General features: G+C 33.7%; 2 protein-coding genes across 2 annotated transcripts; one reads left to right on the top strand and one right to left on the bottom strand.

Annotated features, from left to right (window-relative positions):
- The first annotated feature begins 48 nt into the window (after positions 1-48).
- LOC145316280 (histone-lysine N-methyltransferase SETD7-like) lies at positions 49-6,451 on the top strand. Its single transcript, XM_080156707.1, has 9 exons — positions 49-617; positions 1,168-1,241; positions 1,705-1,765; positions 2,281-2,357; positions 2,564-2,604; positions 3,089-3,129; positions 3,480-3,517; positions 4,172-4,286; positions 5,773-6,451. Exons 2-9 carry the CDS (start codon positions 1,168-1,170, stop codon positions 5,875-5,877), a joined length of 552 nt encoding a protein of 183 aa, XP_080012833.1. The 5' UTR covers positions 49-617; the 3' UTR covers positions 5,878-6,451.
- Positions 6,452-8,310: 1,859 nt separating this feature from the next.
- Positions 8,311-10,522, bottom strand: LOC145316278 (prosaposin-like). The gene is made up of 4 exons (XM_080156704.1): positions 10,420-10,522; positions 9,898-9,963; positions 8,832-8,933; positions 8,311-8,522 (listed from the first exon to the last, which is right to left on the bottom strand). Exons 2-4 carry the CDS (start codon positions 9,961-9,963, stop codon positions 8,376-8,378), a joined length of 315 nt encoding a protein of 104 aa, XP_080012830.1. The 5' UTR covers positions 10,420-10,522; the 3' UTR covers positions 8,311-8,375.
- Between the last annotated feature and the right edge of the window lie 7,901 nt (positions 10,523-18,423).

Below are 18,423 nucleotides of genomic sequence, written 5' to 3'. Positions count from 1 at the left end.
ATATTTTTTTAAAAGCCTAGAACCATCACAAGGCCTATATAAAGCCTCCCATAAGTAGACAATCGTTTTTAAGATCTTATTCGGCAAAAACAAGTTTTATTAATACTGAACCTTTTATTTCAGGGAATATTAGAGGCAAGGAATATAAACTATATTAGAATAGTTATTTATCGCATCGTATTATAGACAGCTTTCCACGAATATTAAAATGAAAAATTTTAAAATTAAAAGCAGTTTTGTTAATTTCATTATTAGTAGAAAATTGTCTATATTACGGTGCTATACATGATATTTTATTATGGCTGGATAAAAAAATCATAAGATTAAAACCAGTTTTGTAAACCCCAAAGGGCCCAGGCGAACAAAACTGATATTAATTTTATAATTATTATTTCATTATAGTCTGTAATATGATGCTAGTCATGACTTTACAGTATGGCTGAGAACCGGTTCTAATCCAGCGGATTTAAATCGGTTTTGAAGCTATTATGGTAAGATTGACAAAAAAGCAAACAGTTTATGATCCTTGACTGAAGATTTCTGCCCGACCTGTGGATAAAATTAAATTAAGATATCAACTATCAACAACAAATTTTATTTGTCATGATTATTTACAGGTAGAATTTTTTGTTTGCTTTGATTCACATTTGCATTGCTGAAGCTTATTTTTTAGTAGTATACCAGATACTATAAAAAAACATTGTTTGGAATTAAACGGAGTAGCGGGTTTCGTCATATTTTTACAGTAGCTTTTGATAGTTAATTTTAGCTTAGGTTAGTTGAGGTAAATGTTAATGATTGCCCCGCATGTTAGAAAATAGGCTCCGTCCGCATAGTTATAGCATCCGAATGCGCATGGGCTAGAAATAGGAAAAAAACTACTAGATTTCTTTCCATGATCCGTTAGTTTTAACTAATTATTTTTATTTGAAAATACAGGTATTATCAACTTCCTACCTACCTAAGTACCTACTAAGTAAAAGAAGAAAAAAAATAACACTTACCTTTCAATTTTTGCAATTTCTTTTATATTAATAAATTTTATATACATAAAATATGTTTTCAGAATTGACTAAAATGACTCTAAATTGTTTTATAAACTCAATTTCTGGGGGGGTTTTTAGTATAGATTTTCAAAAAAAAATTAAAACTTTTCCTATTATTTAGATGGATCCCTATGAGAGCAAGACTGTTGTAGTACTACCAAGTTTAGTTGGGGAAGGAGAGGGACTTTTTGCAAGGTTTGAATTTTTAAAAAATATCTTTGTATAAAATTATTAATATGTCCGTTTGTCTGTCTGTATGTGTGTGTAAAGGAGGATCTTGATAACCGCTGAACCGAAATGGGTTGTAGTTATAAAGCTTTGCATAGCTTGAAGGTTTAAACTATTTTATGGAAGGTTACCTTATCAGAAAGAGAAATCACCCCTTTTTATCTATTCCTTATAGCAAGAAAATGCATATTTAGTAGCAAAATCAATGTTAAAGTTTGTTTATTGCGCAAATTTTCCCATACTCTTACTCTATTGCTTTATGGTTTGTCTTAGTCTTTTCTGCCCTATCATTCCTTTTAATCTATATGTTTTAATGTATATGATCGTTCTCTACGATTTTTCGGTGTGTGTGTGTATGTGGGAATATTAATCTCTCCTTTTTCAAAAAGCTTTGATGTCATTAAACATAACTTTCTTGTTTTCTTACTAGAATAGATATTCCGGAAGGAAGAACTGTTGCTTTCTATAATGGAATTAGAATTTTACCTCAGGTTAATTTAAATCTTATTTCATATTTAAATCCATTGACCGGTTAAGTCTCTTGTCTACAGGTGCTTTCCCCTAATGTGTCTTGAGAGCATGGAACTCCTCCTTAATTTTGGAATATACAGAACATAAAAATAAGAAAGGGGGTAATTTTTCTTCCCTTATATCTTAGCCCTACTGAGGGAGGAGGGACATAACCCTGCAGGGTGTATACTTTCAATGGCAAAGCCCTGCGGGTCTACCCTTTAGAGTACTTACCACACATAATTATCAGGGAGGAGGGAACATTGGACTTTAAATTACAATGGTCCTCAAAGTTTTTTAACCGCGTAATATTATATTTTTCTCAAAAAATCGGTAAACTTATTGAATTTTGATTAGTTGGTTCCAAGCTATCAAAGACTAAACTTTTCAACCAATAATTAAAATCAAAAGAAGGGATAATTTTATCAAGTATTATTGAGTATATGTATGTATATATCAATTTATTGCCCATTGTCATATCCCTGCATATTGTCAGGAAGGTGACGAGCATGAATCCTGGGAGGATTGTTCCTACAGAATATTTGTTGATCCTGATGCTGTCACAGATATTCTACAACAGGAATGGATTTAGTTTTACCTGGATATTACATCAGATTTCATGTTCTCTAATAACGATACTCCCCATTCAATCCCTTCACGACATCCCCTCCCCTTCTAATGGATGAATGAAATGACCAATCAATGAGTTCCATGTTAGCAACCTAAATTGACGACAATTTTTCCCTTCTCATAATACTCACGTATATTTTATATCCATTTCAACAGGATATGAGTTGTCACACTGATAATAATAATTCAGGTAATTACAATCAGGGCTCGACAGCGCCTCAGTCATGACTTAGCCTCAAATTTAAACCCGTTTGGATGCTTTGAAAATATTTTTAAAATTTATTTTTAAAGAAGGGAATGCTATTTTTGTGCCAGGTTTAGATTTCTAGCTAATTTTAAAATTGTAATAGGTTGATTCCCCACTGGTGGTAATAGTTTCCCTAAACGAACACTAACTATGTACCAAATTTTCTAGATCTTACAATTCACAGCAGTTTAAAATATCCATTTCAGCATAGTTCTTTACATAAATTTGAAGAGACATATCTTTTTTTGTTATTAACCGGTTCTAAACAACTGCATTGAATAGTATTAGATTGCTGGAGGGTAAAAGGGGCTGTCAAGAAGAAATTAGTCAGGTTGTTATATTTAAGGTATATATATGAACATTTTTGTTTAAAAGGATTTCAAAAAAATATTTCTTTCAGTTATATAATGTATTTTTTTTATTTCAGGGAGCAAAATCTGTAAGGACAAGATTGAAATAACCCAGGAAAATTAAACTATTCGGAATTTTAATGAAAGGGACAAAGTACCAGTTGTTTTAATGGAATGTAGGATTTCTTCAAAAAAAACTTCCTTTATTGGTCCCATTTAATATTCACTTCCCTTTCAATACTAGCCAAAATCAAGATTAATCCCGTAGAATTAAAAAAATTAGGAATTTCAAATGAAATGCTGATTCCCTGTCCCTAGGCGGAACGTTATGATATATTAAATATTAACAGGTAAATCTAAAAGTATCCTTTATGACAATTATTCTTCTTCCCTGATCCCTGCCATACGATGATTGAATGCTGCGATTAACTTTGAAAATTAATAGTTTAAATAAAAATCATAAAGGAACGAATGGACATACCTTTGGAGTTAAGATCAATCGACAAGTAATGTAGATTTTTATGTTAGCATAGCAACTCTATAAGCTTCTCGTCAAAGACAAAAAATAGGGGAGAGGACTGTCTTCCTCTCCCCCCCCCCCTCATCTTTTTACAAGTAAACTGGCAAATAAATTAGTTTGATTCTCGTATTGGTTGGCCGTTTAATCAATAGCCATTTCTGAACTGTTTGTCTATGTTCTTCATTTTATTTACAAAATTTCTATAGGCCTAATCTATTAAACTAATTTGGCTTGCTTAGGACTTGGGTTTTCTTGGGCATCGCATAGTTCTATACATATTTGAGAAAGATTTATGACACCCGTTCTCTTGGCTAACCTAAAGTTCTTTCTCTTTATTAATCTTTCTAAACGATTACTTTTTTTAAAAACTGAATTTAATAATAATGGATATATTATTACTTGGATGTTACACCTGATTATCATGTACTCTAATAAGTGAAACATATAAAAATATAGCTGGCTAAAATAATGACATCCCATCCATCCACTATCCTCCTACTGGATGAACAAACCGATAAGCAACATAAATTGACGACAATTTTTATTCTGACATAATGTCCACGTATATTCTGTATCCATTATTATACTTCTTTAAGCTTTGCAATTTTTTTAAATGACCGTTCATGTTTGTTTTGTTTAGATATTGTGCGACATTAGCCCACAAAGTAAACCATTCTTTCAATGCCAATTGTGAATTTTCTGGCTACGAACATCCTCTATATGGAAAAATTCCTTGTGTCACCACTATTCAAAAGGTTTTCTTTTATTAATTATTTAATTATTTGTAGCGCTTCTTTATATCCTCTTTGTTTGTATGTCAAAACGTAATACATAACTTATCGTTATTTCATTGAGATTAAGTTTATAACTGTTATTAATCACATCGTATTATTGACAGCTTTCCGCGGATGTAACAAAACTGTTATAATTATTTAATTTTTATTTACATATTTGTGAACATTTTTAAAAGCGAAGCTTTTCTATAATTAGGGTCGGTTAAAAGCGAAGCTTTTCTATAATTAGGGTCGGTCCGTCCGTCACGGATAGCTTTTTTCGTTAATTTAGACATGTTAGAATTTTCCTATCGATTTCAAATTTTGCATGGTGATTCCTTTAGTAGTTAGATACGATTTAGAAAGCGTAGCAACTCTATAATCATTACCAAAATGTCCGTACGTCTATTTTAAACTTGTTGATATTTTCTTACCTTTTTAAATAGCTTTTTTCGTTAATTTAGGCATGTTATAATTGTCCTATCGATTTCAAATTTTGCATGGTGATTCTTGTAATAGTTAGGTACGAGTTAGAAAGTAGCAACTCTATAATCATTACCAGAATGTCCGTACGTCCATTTTAAACATGTTGATTTTTTTACATTTTCACCAACAAATTTGTATGTGACCTAATAATCCGATTGGTCTGATTTTTGGTATACTGATTCCTGGGACAACAAAGTACAATATTATAAGCGAAGCAACTCTATAAGCAAGTCCTAAAAATGTAAGTATGTCCTTAATCATTATCCTGTATCAAGCAGTTTTTTAACAAATTTACTTACAATTTTGCTTTGACTCTTATACATTCGCATTCTGATTATTCAGTTCTGACATTATACAAGTGTTAATGTCCGTTTGCCCTACCGTTTCAGAGCTTCGCTTTTATGGATGATGTCATCCTTGTTTTAATACGATAATATACATGTTTTTCAGTATAAAATGAAATTATAAATGTCGTCTTACTGTTATTTTCATCAAAATCAAACTAAATCATACTGATAAAGATTTTAATAAATGCGTAATTATGTAAATTATTTATTTTATGAAGGCCTTTTTAGATATAAATTGAAAATAAATAAGGTTTGTAAGTGAAAGTAAGACTTTTGACAGCATTTGACTGTGTCGTGCATTATATATTATAAGACATAAAACATCTTATTTTTTAAATCTGTGTTTGTGTTGCAACTTTGTAAAGTTAAATTGATCAAATAAGCTCTAGACAAACAAAAATTAAGTAGAAGTAAAAAAATAAGGGAGGGATTAGTAAAATTTGTTAAGGGGAAATTCGTCTTGGGTGGAGTAATCTAACCTCCTCCCCAAAAAAGAATGTTAAATATAAAAAAAACCAAATCGTTCATTTGATACAAAGATACCACACACAAAAACAGACACACACACACACACAGAACCACACTTACAGACAGACAAACATATTACCCATTTTCAAAAAGTGTTATCATTTTAGGTGGAGAGTGGAGAAGAGTTGACATGTTTCTACAGATATTCTTTAACAGATTGTCCAGAGTGGTATTCTAAACTATGGGAGTCATTAGGAGATATTAGAACTTAATTTGTTTATATATGCAATGCATATATGCATATTATGCATATTGCATACTATGCATAAGCAATTTAAGCCTGATCTGAAATCTTATGCATATTGCATATTATGCATAAGCAATTTAAGCCTGATCTGAAATCTTTCAAATCACTGCAGCAACAAAAAGATCTTAATTTTTCAGTACAAGTACGTGAGTTGCGTTATAAGTCTTTTCTAACTATTTGCTCACCCTAGTCTCTAGGGGAGGGTGGGTGTAAAAAATTACCCCTCAAGAAAAATATAAGCTTCCCTGAAAATTATAAGCAATTTCAATCTAAAATTTTCTAATTTGGAGCTTCGGACACTAAAAACCTTAGAATAATGTGATAATTATTGTGAGCAGCCAACCGTTTTGCCGTTTGCGACATATACAACTTTCCGCGGATATTAAAATAAAAATTATAAGATTACAAGCAGTTTTGTTGCCCCGAGAGGTCTTAATTTCATTTTTAAATATTTGTTCTTAACCAACGGATATTAATCGTTTGAAGTCATACTGGAAAATAAGTTTGAATTGTCAGCTTATTCATATATAGTTGCTGTAATATTTGCATGCGTTTTTTTAAAAATACATATAAACTGTTATCAAAATAAATAAAGTTTTAAAGTATTTAAATTATATGTATATTTTGAAAGGGCGGCTCAACTGCAGCTGGTGGTTGTTAGCTTTCAGGCCATATATCTAAAGGGATAAGACAATGGACAATGAATTTATGTATGTACATACCTAATGACGATACCCAAAATTACCCCTTTTGTAGAATAATCAGTAAGATAATGTAAATTTAAAACTTTGGGGACTATTGTAATAAACAGCCCAGTGAACCTTCCATCCCTGCTTTCAGGCAGCCTTAAAACAGGTTGTCACTAAACAAAATTTTAGTTGGTTGCAGTCGAATTTAAGCTAGCCACCGCCAAAATTTACCAACGCTAGTTGCGAATTGACCGTTACTAGTACAACGAGGCTGCGGGTGGTTAAAAATTATGCGGGCGCCCTAATGCGGCTGCTGAGCACTATATCATGTACAGAGATAAGATTCTTCATAATTTTCCACGTGTTTTAATATGCACATTGTTAGAAAACAAGCGCGATTAAATCAAGCACTAGCGAAGCTTCTATTGCATAAGCAATACTGTGAAATCTAAGGATTGGTTATCTGAAGGCCGTTTGACCATGCACTTTCCTAGCAAGATATGTTTTAGAGATAAACCTGTATTGGGATAAAGTATCCAATCCTCTAGAAATGGATATAGAATATACGTGGATATTATGACAATCGTCGTCAATTTTGGTTGCCAACAAGGATTTCTCTTATTGGTCAGTTCTTTTATCCAGTAGAAAGGGAGGAAATGGGGTCGAGGGGGTTGATCGTTATATTAGCCAGCTTCAAGTATCACTTTATTAGAGTACATGGTAGTCTGGTGTAAGGTCCAAATAATAATTCATCCATTCCTCTAGAAGGTATCTAGAAAAAGAATGACAAAATAATTTTTTTATTAAGAAATTATCTACCACACCATTTCTCATACAATAAAAAAAATTATAAACAAAACAATCCTCTTAGGATAAATTTTGAATTAATAAAGATCTACAATCAATAAAGTCTTGTTTTGTTAAAAGCTTTGCTTCCTGGAACAAGTGTCTCCATTATCTACATTTTTAATAAATGTTATGAATAAATTCTATTTTAAATCATAATTTTTATTATCAATACACTATAATTCACTTTTTCTGTCCGTCAGTGCGTAACGCTATGGGGCAAATGTAACTTTCTCGGCTGCTATCGAAGATATTCTGACTCTTTTGTATTTCATGTGCTTTATAACTACCTTTGTCCGTTTATCTACTCAATTATTTTTGTTTTTTGTTACTTATGGATGTGTTGTCATCCTGAATTTTTTTTATCAAAATAATTTTTTTTTAATTTTGACAAATCTGCATAACAACATATCGTCACATCAAATCGTTATCTCCTGTTTTTTTCAAAGTATAAGAAACGTGTTTAAATCGGATTATTTTATACCTACTAGATTGTTGATGGGGGAAAAAATCCCGTCAGGTTCGGACCATTTACATAGTGCTATTGTGTGTGGTAATCTGCAGGCAGGGAGGGGACATTCTGCTGTTTATTATACTATTCCCCAAACATTTATAATAACGTTGTCTTATTCGCTAGCTTAACAACTTTGGGGACTTTTATTTAATTTTGATTCCTTGATTTAGTGGAGTGTCCAAATGTTTCAACCACTAATTTTAACCTAAAGAAGTGGTAATTTTGTGTATCATCGTTGGGGATGTACATTAATTTATCGGCCATTGTCTTATTCATTAAGATCCCTTGTATATCTGTCTTTTTGTGAAGTAAAAAAAACTTCAAAATTATATAACTGAAAAAACAAAAATTCTGTTCTAAAATTTATTTTACATTAATAAATAAATACAATTGGTGGTGGTTTAAAATCGAGATTTAGCATGCTCCGATGGAGGTGCACACCTCCTGGGGGTTGAAATTCTCATTGACAATCTGGTCAATGATGGAGGGCAGCTGTTCTTCCACCAGAGTGTTGCAGGAGGCCTCCAGGTCAGCAAGGATGTACCCAAGAACAGCACACAACTAAAAAAATAAATAAAATTCAAAATGACTTCAAATTTAAATTTAAGATTATTTGTAACAATTTGTCGTCCTTATATAAAAGTAAAAGGATATCTATCTGTAGAAATGGGTCTAGCTAGCCACTGAACCGATGTGTTTCTCCTTTACAATGAAGCTTCTTGTAGGTCCAGGGAATGATTATAATTATAATGAGAACGTTTTACGCAACCCTCCAGGGAGAAAAGACCCCTAGAAAAAGGCCCTGACATTAATCAATCATTGTATAACAATAGATTTAACTGAAAAATGGAAAATAAATGCAAGGCTTACATTCTTCATGATGTCAACAATTTCAGCCTCAGTGGTATCAGATGTAACCCAGCTGTCAAGATCAGTCATAACATCAACACAGATTGTGCAGGCTGGCTCAAACTAAAATTTTTTAAAAATAATATTGAGGTAGAATAATTCACAGAATATGAAAGTACATCAATGGATTAATTATTACTTGATTAGTTGTATCTTCCACCAGATTAGCATGTCCTAATAAAGTGAAACTTTTAGCGGGCTAAAATAATGATCTCCCCTCGACCTCACCCTTTATCCCATCCCCTCACCTTCTACTGGATAAACGAATGGACCAATAAATGACAAGGGAAATAGTAACCTAAACTGACTTTCCCCCTATGATAAAATTCACGTATATTCTACATCCATTAGTACTCCTAAATCTAACATCTAAATAGGTATCCCTTATTCTTAAACCTAAGACTAACTATTTTGGTTTCGCCTTTCATCTAAATAATTCTACTTGATAGTTTATTCTTTTCATTGAAATAAGGGGAAAAAAAATTTGGATTGCAATAACCAAATTTTTAATATTTTAATACATAAAACTCAAAGAGTACTGAAATCGCAGCCCAATGAAAGTATGAAACTTTTTGATTGAAAAGCTGCTTGGATGTAAAATATTTGGATCCAGGAATAAGCGAAAAAAAATCTAAAATAATATTGGGAGGCAGATAAAATGGTCGCCTTTACTACGAAGCGTTCCCACCAAAAATCACGAAAAAATCGGGAATAGTCCCTTTCGTAACATCGCCACATAAGGGGCGATTCGTCGTATTTTTAAAATGGCTTTGTATAGGTTATTTCAGGTTTGGTTAGGTTATATTGGGTTAGGTGATTGCCCCACAGGGTTAGGTAATTGGCCCCGCAGGGTAAGAGCCCCCCGCAGGGGCTAGAAATAGGAGAAAAGCTACTGTGAAAAATACGAAGAATCGCCCCATAAGGTGCGATGTTACGAAAGGGACTATACCCAAAAAATCTGCTGAAATATCCAAACAATTTTTCTAATTAATACAGCTGTTGGTCACGGCTCAATTGTATCTCTTACCTTCTGCTTAGGGACTGTGGCGACAGTAAGTCCAGCAAAGCAGGCAAGGATAATAAGCTTCATCATCTAAATAAACGTTAATGTGTTTATTATAATAATTAGGTGATTTTTAACATGAAAGAATTGCTGCATTCTTAAAATTAGAACTTAATAAACCTTCGGAATAATACTGTAAGATGATTTGTGCATCCCTTTTATTTTTGTCAATGGGGGGAAGGGGTAACACTACTGCATATCTTTGGACAAAATATTCTAGACTACTCTACAAAGTATTTACGACTTAGTTCACCTGTAACCTGAGTTTTTTAGGCTTTTGCTAGATTTTGATTGTAGATATTAAAAGAGCAGCTGCTCTAAAATTGTAGCCCATTAGTTAATGCATAAATAAATTACTTAGTAAATCTTTGATTTCGCTTCCCGGATAAACCTTTGTCAACCTTATAACATAAAAAAAATAAAGACAGAGTAAGTTGATAAATTCATGGAAAATTTCTCTGTAAAAAAAAAATTAGTAAAATTTACCTTTATGGTAGGTATGTAGTTAGGTTTGTAACTATGTCATCATATTTCAATTCCTATGTTTTATACTTCTTTGTTATCTTCATATTTTTTAGAGATAAAGAGAAGCGTGTAAAAGCATCAAGAGAATGGATGTAGAATTTACGTGGATATTATGACAGTGGAAAAATTGTCGTCAATTTAGGTGGTTGTTTGGTTATTTCGTTCATCCAATAGAAGGGGAGGGAATAAGGTAAACCGGGGCATGAACGGGATCGTTATTTTAGCCCGCTACAAGTTTCACCTAACTAGAGTACATCAATTACCCCATACGGGCGGGGATGCTGTCCATGATACTCAAACACTAGTTCCAACAACCCAGGATAACCAAGGGGAGCCAAGTGTATCCTTTTCTGTCCAAATAGCCGGGGTATTCGGTTAAGTAACACCCTTCAGACAACCAACTCTTTGATTGCACGTTCTTTGTCTGAGAAGACATAACTGTAATGGTATTGAGTTGCGCCTGTTTTGGACAAAGGTATTCCTCCTACTCAACAATTGTCGCGCATCTTACCATTTTAACTTCTTTAGTTATGACGCAGTTTTATGCCGAGATTTGAACCTATCATCTCCCCGACGACGAGCGGATGTGCATCGTATGTGAGCCACGGTCGCGGGTAACTATAGGAAAATCTAGTGCAACATCCAAATAATATTATATCTATTATGAAGAGAGTTCTAGTGATTACTTTTTATGCAATCACGTGAAATTTACTTTGTCCAATTTTTTTTCTGGAAAATTAGATCATTTTAACCCTTTTAACGCTGTGTTAGTTTCCAAGGAAATAATTTAGTAAAATCATGAAATATTAAAATATTTCTATGGATTGCATTGTAGAAAAGGGTGATTTTAATGAAAACTTATAACTTTTTTAAATTTCGTGTACAACCATACAACCTAATATTAAGGTACTAGAGTTGGCTCAATATAACTATATCGCTATTGGCTAGTTTTCTATAAGTACATATCTATTTATCTATTTCTCAATAAATCAATTTTACTCCCCCCCCCCCCCCCCCCATTACTATCTAAAAGAAAGAAGTAAATATTTATTAATCGAAATGATTTTAAAAAGATTTTTTTTAATTATATTTTTTTCACATTACCATCACCAAAGGGTTAATATGATTAAAATTTTAGTTTTAATATTTTAACACAAAGGAAGTGTCGCCACAATCAAATTCTTTTAAAATACAGTTTTCTTAGATTTACTCTATTATGAACGTATATTCTTTATTTATGAAAAAAGGATTAAATACTTCAATGTAATTCAAATATCTACATGAAGTGAAAAACTTAATTCATTCCATAAACAAATAAAATAAAGGTCTTATCGCTTTAGTCAATGAGAGTTTAATGAGGATTATTGGAGCACTATGAGTTTTAAACACTTTACCATTGGAAGACTCGAGCTCATTTATAGACGTTTATTTCCTACATAGATCTGTCATGGATCTTAATGTAATAAAGCAGGCTGTTTTGTAAATGTTAAAAATTGGAAGATTTCATTAAATAAAAGTAATCGCAAATATACTTAGTAAATGGAATAGTTATATGCGATAAATAATTTTTCAGTAAGCCTCTGAACTAGGGTTGGACCGGATATCCGGTGTGGCCGGATATCCGGCCGGATATCCGGCCATTTTTAATATCCGGCCGGATACCGGATATTGAAACTATCCGGCCGGATATCCGGCTCTGTAATTTTTTATACTTTACACCAAAAATCTCTGCTTTTTAAAATCTTAAATGGCTATAATTTTCTTATTATTGAAGCTAGAAGAACATTTTTTCTGAATAAGTTTAACTTTATGTAAATTTATATAAGATTTCTGAAGAAATATTTTTTTTACTACTCTAATATCTGGTAATTTGGCCGGTTATCCGGCCGGATATCCGGTAATTTGGCCGGATAACCGGATATTTGCCGGATATCCGGCGTTGGCCGGATATCCGGCCGGTTACCGGATATCCGGCATTTGAAATCAGCCGGATATCCGGTATCCGGTATCCGGCCAAAAAAGTATCCGGCCCAACCCTACCTGAACCAGTTGTTATTCAGTGGACATCAATTACTGCAAATTTTTGCTGTTTTTCCTTTTTCCTACACTAGCGGTTACGCCCCTAGCATGTAGTGGCGCTTTATTCGAAGCTATTCTAAGACTTGAATTTAAAAATGGTATAGAATAATAAAAATCCCATAAAATGGAGAACTCAGCCGGTTTATTAGTTATCAAAATCTTAAGCCACATACAAAAAAAAACCTTATCTATAATACAAAGTAGAATGATGTCTGTCCGTCTGTCCGTCTGTCCGTCTGTCCGTCTGTCCGTCTGTCCGTCTGTCCGTCTGTCCGTCCGTCCGTCTGAAGCTTAAGATCTCGGTAACCACTGAACCGATTGGATTCTACTCTTCAGGGTATATACCTACTGGTCCTGTGGTGGTTTTTGGCTATTTTCTTGGGGGTGGGACACCCCCAACCTCCCAAAAAGAAGATTTCCTTGGTCCTTTTTTTTGCAGAAGATTTCCTTGGTCCTTTTTTTTTGCTGAAGATTTCCCTGGACCTTTTACGAATTTCACCTTAATTTTTTTTTATCAATTCCTGGGGCAAAGCCCCTAGAGGCTAGGGGCGAAGCCGCTAGTCACTTTATATAATACTAGCGGCTACGCCTCCAGCATCTAGGGGCTAGAAAATCAATTATACTATTCCAAAATCTTAAATCTGAAAATAGAATAGCCTAACATCATCACAGGACCTATGTGAAGCTTACCTGAATTAGAAAACCCAATCGGTTCAGTGGTTATTGAAATCTTAAGCTTCAGACAAAAAAAACAGCTTACTGCTTTATAAACCCCAAACAAACATATTATGCAAATCTAATTTTTCAAAATAGCAGCTTTACTATTCATTTAGGATGATTTTACAATAAATATGAAATGTAGATGCCTCTTTTGGTTACAAAATTCCACTGTTATTTTTTTATTAATCAGCACCAATAAAGCACAAGATCTCAAAAACAGCATTTGGGGGAAATACTGGTGAACAAACATATTATGCAAATCCAAAACAAAGCAATAAAAAAAAGGTTTTTTGGCACTTTTCTCCTCTTTTAAAGATTGATTATGATAAAATAATATTTTTTTAAGGGATTTATGCATTAATTATTATGAAATATAGTATAAGGTAGAAATTAATGATTTTTCTAAATAAGAAATGTTTGAAAAAAATAAATTCGATCCCTATCAATTTAGAGGACAGCTGCTGACCCCCAGTCTTTTGGATGAACCCAAATACATGTTAAAGATAAAAATTACCCTGAAAAGTATACAAAAATGTTTTTTTTATGTGTTAAAAAAATTCATTTTAAAATCTTGATTTTGAGGATGATGACCTTTCAGATGCTCCTGTTGATGGTGATGGTGAGCCAAATGTTATCTAAGTGCATGCCCATTACAACAACTTGTCTATTAACCTATGTACCATTTTTTTGTAGTCATAGCAGCCTCCAATGGAGCCTTCCAACAAGAAATATAACCATCTTCTAAAAACTACAGTATTCACCTTATGAATTGAAGTAAATAAAATTGCAATTCTTTTCTTTTTTAATAACGCTGGGCTGGAGGATGCTATAACTACAAAAATTGTATTATAGTTTAATATATAAGTTGTCATCATGGACATGCACTTTGATAACATTTGGCTCACCATCACCACCAATAGGGGCATCTTAAAGGTCATCATCCTCAAAATCAAGATTTTAAAATTGATTTTTTCAACACACCAAAAAACATTTTTGTATAATTTTTAGGGTAATTTTTATCTTTAACATGTATTTAGGTTCATCCATAAGACTGGGGGTCAGCAGCTGTCCTCTAAAGTGATAGGGATCAAATTTATTTTTTTCAAACATTTCTTATTTAGAAAAATCATTAATTTCTACCTTATACTATATTTCATAATAATTAATTCATAAATCCTTTTAAAAATTATTATTTTATCATAATCAATCTTTAAAAGAGGAGAAAAGTGCAAAAAAAAACCTTTTTTTTTACTTTGTTTTGGATTTGCATAATATATTTGTTCACCAGTATTTGCCTTAAATGCTGTTTTTGAGATCTTGTGCTTTATTGGTGCTGATTAATTAAAAAATAACAGTGGAATTTTATAACCAAAAGAGGCATCTACATTTCTGTCTCAACCATGACACTTTGGTTGAGTGTGACTTCCGAATTAGCGGGAAGTTCTAGAGATCTTGTTTGACGTACACACAAACCCCCAATACCAGGAACCATCAAGTTTCAACAGCAGGTTTGATTATAGATTTATTGAGGCAAACTATTTCAAAGTCCTGAAATTACAAATCAATTAATACAAAATTCCAGTTTTTATAACCACGTAATCTTATTTGCTTTTTAAAATCTTTTTTTCTACGGTTAAAAATCTTTGGGTACTTTGGCTTTAAAGGAAAATTATTTGGTTTAATAAATCATTGTTAAATGCAAAAATAAAGGCACATAAAAAATTACTAAAACATTATAATTGAATCATAATAAAGTTTCACGCAACCTCGACACATTTTTTCTTTTTTTGGTAAACTTTTCAGGTAAGTTTCATACTGAATTGTACTTTTGAAAAGAAATTAAACTCAATAAAAATAAATTTGAGCATATGAAATAGAATAAAAATTAATCGCATTTCGCTTGATTCTTATTTTAGGCATAAAAATAGGCATATGAAAATGTAGCCTTTTACTAAAAAAAATGTTCTTAATTTTCATAAAATAAGAATCAATTTGATCATCATTTTTTAATAACTGCTTTTATTTTAATATCTGCGATAAAATGAAGGAAAGGTTAATTTAAAATATGCATAGTTTATCTTAAATTAATTCTGTGATATTCATATAAATAATAATCAATATTTTAATAATATCATACATCGTGTTCATTATTATAAATGGTTATCTCATAGAAAATAGAGTTTACATTTTTAAACATGAACGAAAATATATGTACCTAGGAAAATAATTGCTATAAAAAACTTTCTCAAGGTTTTAAAATTGTCCGAAATCGCTAGGTACGTATATTACTACGAATCTCTGCTCTCGGAATGAAGAAAAAAATCTTTACGCGTGGATTACTAGGAATCCTTGCCTCCGGAGTGAAAGAAAAACTTTAATTTGCTTACAAATTTAAACAATAACTTGATTTTTTTTGCGATAATCTTTTAAAATAATAATAAGGAATATTTTAAACATTACCATAATAATATTACATGTTGTGTTCTTTACTTTAATGCATTATTTCATATGAGAATCTGAGAAATAACATTTTTTAAGTAAACGTGAACCATGAAAAAAATACCTCGAAAAATAGTTTGTAAAAAATCTATTTTTCTCAATTTAAAAAATCTGCAAAAATCATTTGGTAGTTAGTACACACAAACTTTTGCTTTTCGAAATCATACTTAAAGAAACAAAATCTTTTAAAATTCTGGTTTAAAAGTCTAAACACTTTGTAGAATTTTTGTGCTTAAATATGACAATAAAATTAGTTGAATAATGAATACTTATTCTTTACAGAACCCATTTAGGTTCCCTTCACAAGCTTAATATATAACTTGTAATATTTTTACTTTAAAAGACCATTTTCACACATAAATAGTTTATGTTGTAGATTAGATTTGTGGGGTTGGTAGACTTTCAATAACTTTCTGGCGGCAACACCCGCCATATTGCAGGCCATTTACCCTGTGTTGGGCGGCCAGCTTGTCAGCAGCCAGGTCGATTCTTGATTCACAACAGCACCAACCTCATTATCAGAACCGGCTGCAACACAACCAAATTCAGCATCATCATTGTGAACGGCTACAGCCTCACCCGCCGTAGCAATGTTATCAACAGCTGCGGCAGTATCTTTAACATCAGAATTGACTGCAACACACACAACAGCATCAACTGCAGAAATAACAGGTTTATCAACAACAGCATCGCAAGCAGAACCAACAGGTTCATCATCAACAGCTACGGCAGTGCTCGCCCTAGCAGTGTTGTCAACGGCTGCGACAGTATCTTTAACTTCAGAATTAACTGCAACATAAACAACAGCATCAAGCAGAACCAACAGGTTCATCAACAACAGCATCACAAGCAGAACCAACAGGTTCATCATCAACAGCTATGGCAGAACCAACCGGTTCATTATCAACAGCTACAGCAGAACCAACCGGTTCATTATCAACAGCTACGGCAGAACCAACCGGTTCATTATCAACAGCTATGGCAGAACCAACCGGTTCATTATCAACAGCTACGGTAGAACCAACCGGTTCATTATCAACAGCTACGGTAGAACCAACCGGTTCATTATCAACAGCTACGGCAGAACCAACCGGTTCATTATCAACAGCTACGGCAGTTTTCACCGGCCACGCACCTTCATCCTGGCGCAACCATTCTGGACCCAATCTGTACCTGGATGACTCTGAGGACAAAAAATCAGGCAAGGCGCCTCCACTAACACTGACAGCTTTATACGCAGATTTCTGCTGACCAGCTCCACAGTCAGCACTTGTACAGATAAAACCACTTCCAAAAATGGTTCTCCACAACATAGACTGGCCCACTTTCTGGTAGGTTGACGGAAACACGTCAGGATGGGTATTTCCAATGATAATATCCAAGCCTCCACTAATATATGTGAATCTTTCTGGCGGCATCTTAAATATTTCGGCGGCGGTTTCCGGATGGACCGAGCGCATCTCGTTGCCACCTCCGAGGTTAGGCATAACAGCTGCCTCAAATTCTCTCAAATTACCATCCCTGTCCTTCAGATAGAACACCACATTGCGGCAGGATGATTCACTACCGTCAGCAACAGAAATGTTATATCTGCCAGTAGATTTCAGCTTCAACTTGTTGGACAACTTCTCAGATATAAGTGGTAGATTCGCACCAGAATCAAACATGACGGCGGCATGGCAGGCGCCGCCGCCAGGTGCTACAACTGGAACTATTTGCAGCAGGAAGGTACATGTGCTAGGCGCAGAACTTGATTTGTAGACTGTATTCACACTAGCACTAGCCTCATGCAACATACGACTATGATAACTGTCGCAATTATTGGTGCCACAGACACCAAGCTTATCCAATTTATTACAATTGTCAGCAGCATGACCATCACACAGGCAGAGTTCACACAACTTATTTTGCTGGACAACTTTTTTTCGGTCAACAACATCCATCTTCTTAAACGTGAGACAACGGAAAATTGGATGTTTATCCTTGCAACTTTCAATAGGACATGCACTATTCCACTTGGAAGTTTTGTCCTTTCCAGCCCGTCCATTCTCATTGTCACTGCGGCCAGATACTTGCGCGGCGGCAGCTCTGTCACGGTTCCTCTTGCCGGCACCAGTGTCGTAGGACATATCACCAGCCAACATTGCTCCCCTTGTCCTCTCCAGAAGTTCTACAATCTTCTTGATGTTTGGCAGGTTCATGCTGCCTAGCTCCATCATAATTTTCTCTCTCAGGGCATCTGGACATTTGTCTTTGAAAATATGAATAAGAGTTAGGTGGTGGTAATCCTTAGCTTCAGAACCAACGATGGCTTCTACTTCCTGCATGGTGCTTTTGAAGGTAGCAATTGCACTGACCACGTCCACAGGTTTATCCACAGGTTTCATCTTGTTCAGCTTAGTCAAAATCTTCATAAACCGGCAGGTGTTTGATAAAAACATCTGATCCAAAAACAACCATTGTTCATTATGATCTCTAATCGCTGACACTTGCTTGCGTAGTTCAGGATTGGTTATCACCTTTTCCATACACAACATCAGACTTAACCTCTGGTCAGAAAATCCGTAACCAGCGCACAGATCTTTAAAGACCTGTTTAAAGTTGGAGTAATCCGTGTCAGTACCGTCAAAGGACGGCAACAAACTGTTGTCCCAGCGCCCATACTGC

The sequence above is a fragment of the Acartia tonsa genome, chromosome 4, assembly GCF_053477335.1.
Source record: "Acartia tonsa isolate MP-2025a chromosome 4, ASM5347733v1, whole genome shotgun sequence".
Taxonomy (NCBI): domain Eukaryota; kingdom Metazoa; phylum Arthropoda; class Copepoda; order Calanoida; family Acartiidae; genus Acartia; species Acartia tonsa.
Note: the sequence above shows the minus strand (reverse complement) of the source record. Positions and strands in the feature narration are given on the sequence as shown.